General features: G+C 34.9%; 1 protein-coding gene across 14 annotated transcripts in view; it reads right to left on the bottom strand.

The window, feature by feature from the left end:
* Window positions 1–3345: 3345 nt before the first annotated feature.
* Window positions 3346–7094, bottom strand: part of Pikfyve (phosphoinositide kinase, FYVE-type zinc finger containing) — an 84168-nt gene continuing 80419 nt past the window's right edge. For all 14 annotated transcript variants that reach the window (XM_078017918.1, XM_078017917.1, XM_078017927.1 and 11 more), the window contains one exon: window positions 3346–6524. In XM_078017918.1, the coding sequence (XP_077874044.1) occupies window positions 6409–6524 (116 nt within the window). In that variant the 3' untranslated portion in view covers window positions 3346–6408. The remainder of the gene's footprint in view (window positions 6525–7094) is intronic.

Raw genomic sequence — 7094 nt, 5'->3', positions numbered from 1 at the left:
TGTGTGTGGGATTATAAAATGGTACAACCACTATGGAAAACAATATGGAGGCTCCTTAAAAAAATTAAAACTAGGGGCTGGGGATATGGCTCATGTAGTAGCAAGCTTGCCTCGCATGCGTGAGGCACTGGGTTCAATCCTCAGCACCACATAAATATAAAACATAGATATTGTGAAAAAAAAAGTTTTTTAAAAAAAACTAAAACTAGTTCTACTATATGACCCAGCAATCCAAATTATGGATATTTACCTAAAAGAACTGAAAGTGAGGTGTTGAATAGGTATTGCATATCCATATTTACAGCTGTATTATTCACAATAACCAAGTAATGGAAACAGTCCCAATCAGTCAGGGTTCTCCAAAGAAAGGGAAGAAAAGATGTATTATGGGAACTGACTCACATGCTTACATAAGAAGTCCCATCATATGCTGTCTGCAAGTGGAGAACCAGGAAAGCTGGTTATGTAATTCACTCCAACTCTGAAGGTCTGAGAACTAGAGGGCCCTATGGTGTAACTTCCAGTTTGGATCTGAAGGCCTGAGAACCATGGAGGCCACTGGTACCACTCCTAGAATCCAAAGGCCCACGATCTTAGAGCTGTGATGTTCAAGGGCAGAAGATACATGTTCCAGCTCAAGGAGAGAGAATATTTGCCCTTTGACTACCTTTTTATTCTACTCTAGTCCATCCACACTGGTAAAGGCAGGTCTTCCTACTCAGTCTACCAATTCAAAGGCTAATATGCAATCAAGAACATGAAGACAGGAGGGCACAGTGGCACATGCCTATAATCTCAGTGGCTTCAGAGGCTGAGGCAGGAGGATCATGAGTTCAAAGCAAGCCTCAGCAAAAACGAGGCACTAAGCAACTCAGTGAGAGCTTGTCTCTAAATAAAATACATAATAGAACTTGGGATATGGCTCAGCAGTTGAGTGTCTCTGAGTTCAATCTTGTACCTGCCCCCTCCCAAAAAAAAAAAAACATGAAGAGTGAGCCTACAGAATGGGAGAAAATCTTTGCCGCCTGTATCACACAGGATTAATCTCCAGGATATATAAACAACTCAAAAAACTTAACTCTAAAACAAACAAACAAAAAAACCCCACAAATAACCCAGTCAGTAAATGGACAAAGGAACTGAACAGGTACTTCACAGAAGAGGAAATATGACTGGGCAACAAATTTATAAAAAAAAATGTTCAACATCTCTAGCAATTAGAAAAATGCAAATTAAAACTACACCGAGATTCCATTGCACTCCAGTCAGAATGGCAATTATCAAGAATACAAACAACAATAAATGCTGGCAAGGATGTGGGGGAAAAGGTACACTTATACATTGCTGGTGGGATTGCAAATTTATGCACCCACTCTGGAAAGCAGTCTGGAGACTCCTCAGAAAACTTGGAATGGAACCACCATTTGATCCAGTTGTCCTACTCCTCAGTTTATACACAAAGGACTTAAAATCAGCATACTGTAGTGACACAACCACATCAATATTTATAGCAGCTCAATTCTCAATAGCCAAGCTATGAAACCAATCTAGGTGCTCTTCAAAAGATGAATAGATAAAGAAAATGTGGGGGCTGGGACTGGGGCTCAGTTTTAGAGCGGTTGCCTCCCATGTGTGAGGAACTGGGTTCGATTATCAGCACCACATACAAATAAATGAATAAAATAAAAAAGACTGTCAATAATTAAAAAATATTTTTTAAAATGTGGTATATATGTACAATGGAGTATTACTCAGCCATAAACAAGAATTACTTTATGACATTTGCCAGCAAATGAATGGATCTGGAGACTTATTATACTAAGTATTATGAAATAAGTCAATCCCAAAAAACTAAAGGCCAAATGTTCTGATATGTGGATGTTAACACACAATAAAGTTGGGGAGGAGAAGAACAGAAGTTCAATGGATTAGACAAAGGGGGATGAAGAGAAGGAAAGGGGGATAGAAACAGGAAAGACAGTAGAATGAATTGGACATAACTTTCCTATGTTCATATATGAATACATGACCAGTATAACTCCACATCACGTACGACCACAAGAATGGGATCTTAATTAGAATAAGTTATATTCCATATATGAATAATATATCAAAATATGCTCTACTGTCCTGTATACCTAAAAAGAACAAATAAAAGATTTTAAAAAGAAAATTTAAAATTGAAAAATAGATGCTAACCTCTTCCAGAAAAACCCTTCCTAATACACCAAGAAATAATTTCTGACCAGGTATCTGGCCATCCCTTAGTTCAGTCAAGTTGACACATAAAATTAAGCATTTGTGGAAGGATTCATAAATATACAAAATATGGTTTATAAATACAGTGGAATATCATTCAATCTTTAAAAAGAAATTCTGTCACATGCCACAACAAAGGTGAACTTCAAAGAATTATGCTAAGTGAAAAAGACAGTCACAAAATTACAACACCCTAGGATATGATGAACTATCTTAAATAGTGAAATTAATAAAGACAAACAGAATGGCAGTTACCTAGGACTTGAAGGAATAGCAGGTGTTCTGTGAGATAAAAATATTCTGAATATCTTATATAAGACAATGTGAATATAATTAATACAACTGAATTATACACTTAAAAATTGTTAAGGTAATAAAACTTGTTATACATTTTTAAAATCACAATAAAATCTCATTAAAAAACCTTACTTTTATTAATTCAGGAATTTTATAAAATAATTAATTTCCAACACAAGATATTTATAGGCTAATAGGGACTAGAGAATTCACTCTGCCTCTTCCCTACCATCCACTTCTTCCACCCTACAAGAGAAAAGCAAAGAGGTAAATGAGCCAGAGATACCACCCTTGCCACTCTGTGCCAGGCACTTATTTTCCTGCACAGCCCAGCAACTTCTGGGCATACTCAGAAGCAACCACTCGCACCATTGCCCCAATGAATCCAGGTAAGAGGTGGGCCTTGTAGCTTTAGGCTCAAAAGACTGATGCAGTTCAGGTAGCATGGGATTTGCCTCCAAGCCATGGAAGAAATTGTGGTTGAGAAAGCCCCGCCCACCTGCAAATTAGGCCAATCCCACATAGTAAAGAGCTTGACTTCCTTGAGTGCCCTGTCAGGAAAACTAAAACTCAAGAAGAATGTGAAAGCCAATACAGCCCTGTCCCTTACTGGCCAGAATGAACCACAGGTTTCAACAAAAGAATTAAATTCTTCCATTGGAAAAGTAAGAGGAAAGGAGTGAACTGAAGGCAACACCAACAGGCCGGGAACAAGGCTTGCACATCCAACACCCTTTACTTTTGTAATTTCCTCAAGTGAATTCAAGACTAAGTATGCAGATTCAAAACTGAGTAGGCAGATTGCAGTTTATTATAAGTCTTCTTTATTTACAGTACAAGTGTCTAAAAGGTAAAGGCAGTTATCTTTTAAATAACATGTCAATCATATAAAACAGCTGGAACCAAAGTAGAGAAATATATACATTATAATACATTAAGTACTTTCAATATTGTTAAATGAGTTTTTCATATTAAATTAAAAGTAGCTATTATGATTTACAACATTATTTCTCTAGTTTAAAATTCAACCTGTCAAAAGACATAATATACACTTGTATTTTACAAAACGGACACAGTAGTATTAATAAAACTGTTCATGATTTGTAATTTCTATTTTTTCTATAATACATTGCACCTGTGTTACCAAAGAAAAGAAAAGAAAGGCATTGCACTAGATGGTATGAATACTGCATAAGTCAGTGTTAACACTTGCAGGATAATGAATGGCCTGATCTGATTTTCCACCAGGCTCATTGATCACACTGACTTTTACTCTTTAAACTGAGCCAACTTTCTTTAGGAAGATATATTCTCCTTGGAAGTTTTATTCAAGTCCACTGGTAATAGGCAAAATGTCAAGATCTGATGACCACAAAGCCATCACAAAAGATGCCAATATGACCCTACTATTTACAATACTCTTAAATAAAAGCCAAAGCTAGAAAACCACTCACTACTAAATCAAGAAAAAAATTATAAGACATTCTGTAGGAAATTTTGATTATCTATAAATTTAAGGTATTCAACAGACTACAAAAGGACTTAGCTTATTCCCCTTATTTTTCTTAGGCTGAGATAAGAAAAAAAGTAAATCCTTTCTATTTTTCAAATATATTTTGATGGAATCAAAAAGCTTCACATTTATAAATGAGATTTTTATACAAAGCAACATGTTGACATAGTTCTCTCATGCTACTATCAATTATTTTTACGATTCATACTGTATTCTCAGGAAAGAAATACTAAGATTTCTTCCTAATTTCTAACTTTTCAGCATTAATATAGAAAGGGAATTCAAGAAAGGAAAATAGTCACTCAATGCTGAAATTGACTGGCATAGTAATTTGAAACACCTTATATATCTAATAGTGGCATAAAGAGGAACAGGAAGGAACCGGGCATATAGTTGTACCACTCAAACCAAACAGTTAAATTGTGCATTTTCCCTTCATGAATACAGCTCAGACATTAATTTTATAAGGACAAAGTGTCCTTACAAAGCAGCAACTCTTGCTTCAGAATGTTTAACCACCGAATTACCCATTAGGCAAGAGTACTTTAAAAAATGATTTTTAAAGTCATGGGCAAGGTAAAGAAAAATCAGTATGCCACATTATTGTCAGGAGCTATTCTCATGGAGCGTTCCAGTTGTATACATAGTATTGAAACTAAAAGAATGGTTAGTGGGGGACATCTTTCACTTCTACAGGAAATTGACAGGATAAATAACCCTATGTGTCCTGATAGGAAAAATAAACAGAGACAAAACCGTACTGGTATTTGAAATCAGACACAAAATCTCTTTTACCTAGACACATAAAAATTTAATCATCTTCCACACATCTTCCATGTCTACACAACTCCTTTACTAGTCTTCTGTATCAAAACTAAAATCATCAATGTTTCGTGTAACTTCAAAAGGCACATACACATATTTAAGTGGGAGAGGAAGCTTAGCATCAGATAAGTCTCAAGTCCTTGGCCAACTTGCTTCTAGTTCAAAATTAACTATATTTTTAATAAGCACCAAATACAAACCAATGCTTTCATTCTTTAAAGCAAGCTTTCCAAAATGTTCCCATTCATGTACTTACCACACTATAACTGAATGCATCTTGCTCTCTTTTTTTTATGTGAAAATTAATGAACTATTATTATAGGAAGTCTGAAAAAGAATGAAATTCTAAAAATTTTACAAATCCTTATATTGTTCTCATGACAGAAAGAAGCCAAAATAAGAAACATTCTGGGATCAGAATTTCCTCAAAGTTGAATACTCCGAATCACTTTTTAAAACAAACAAAATTACTGGCCATTAAAAAAGAAGCTCCTTAGTAAGATGACTTTATCTCTTAGTATGTCTCAGGAGCAGAACTAGTCAGTGTGTAGAAAACTGGAAAATGGGAATGTCCTGGAAATAAATGCCATTGAACTTGCTGGTTATACTGAAAGATACTTCACCCCTATATAAAGAAACCAAGTGTTTCCTTCTCACCCAATTTCTTGGATTGGATCTAATTTATTTTTTATACTCATAAAATTCCTGTGTTAATAATTCTTCCTTTAGAAATTCAATTATTCCAGACCAATTTACTAATGCTGATTATTTCCCTAAAATAAGGGGGGGTGGCAAGACCTAAAATATGAACATACAAAGATGAGTGGAGTTTAACATAATGATTAGTCAAAAGTTTTAAACAAGCTTAAGAAGTACTCTAAAAAGGACTTTAAGTTAATGGCTGAATCCTCTTGTCACCAGTAGAGAAGGCAGAATTATAAAATTGGACACTTGAAAACAAGGTAAATTGAGAAGACACAGAAAATTCAGACAGGATTCGTGATTTAAGTTAAATTCTTCAATAAATGTAAACCTGCTTACCTGGCCACTAGAGGAATAAATAAAAATTTTTCAGAAATCCTGACAAGAGGTAACATTAAATTCAGCAGTACTACAAATGCCTTTTAAGGAAAGAATGTGTCAACTGTGAGGCCAAGATAGTCACAATCTATAAGATATAGTTTTTCTTCTCCAATTAAGTTAACAAATACAACTCAGTTTCTCACACCACTGACTCATCTCTAATCTTAGCTCTTTGAAATGATCTGTATTTCAGCTTAAGCGAGGAAATGTTCATGCAACTTCCAGACTACTAATTCACAGGTATCAAAATCCAAAGTGCAAATCCAAAGAAATTTTTACCCTTCAGACATGGACGATCTAAAGAGCCAAAGAACTAAAAGGACTTCTGGACACAGGTGAATGGGATGAAGAAATAAAACATGTCACTTATTTTTGGTCTCTTGTTCCTGACTGTTTTCTTTCACAGTCTACTTCAAGAAATGTGCTTGATTTCAACAGTTCAGGTCCAATCCTGTCCAGTGGTCTGGCACCATCAGGAAATATTTGTCCATTGCTTCACAAAATCTAGTCCTATACAACTCTGGAGAGACCACAGTTGGCATTTTACCTAAAATTATGAAAGAGAAAAGGGGGGGAGAAGCTGCTTTATATACATACATATATATATATATATATATATATGCTTTATATATTTCATTGGGTATCAGATTTCAACCAATTATGTTGTTTCGTATAAACTTCCATAAAGACACATAAAGCAGAGCAGTCTAAGTGAGGAGGTAGGGTTAGCCACTGTGCCACCTGCCATGTGACAGGGTTCTTCCTGGTGGAAACTTTCATTCTAAAAGATAAATTCTTTCTTAGAGATGAGAGATGGCTAGAGGCACAAATGAGGCTAGCAGTGCTCAAAGAACTTAGAAAATATCAAATGTTTAGTAGAGACAATCTCTTATTCAGAACTCTAGCTTTTTCTTCCTTTTTAACTCTTATTTTAAGAACTTTTGGCATTTTAACACAAATTTAAACCCAACATTTCCTACCTACACAATTCCCCTTAATATCTGGCCATTCTGGAAATGAAATCAGAGATAACTCTACATTTTTTTACACTTTTAATAGCTCTTAAATTTTAAATAATAAGAAATATATGAGAATTTAAAGAACAAATAGAACAAAA

This window comes from Ictidomys tridecemlineatus, chromosome 7 (genome assembly GCF_052094955.1).
Source record: "Ictidomys tridecemlineatus isolate mIctTri1 chromosome 7, mIctTri1.hap1, whole genome shotgun sequence".
In the NCBI taxonomy this organism is placed as follows: Eukaryota; Metazoa; Chordata; class Mammalia; order Rodentia; family Sciuridae; genus Ictidomys; species Ictidomys tridecemlineatus.
The sequence above is the reverse complement of the archived record's forward strand: the minus strand, read 5'-3'. Positions and strand labels throughout refer to the sequence as shown.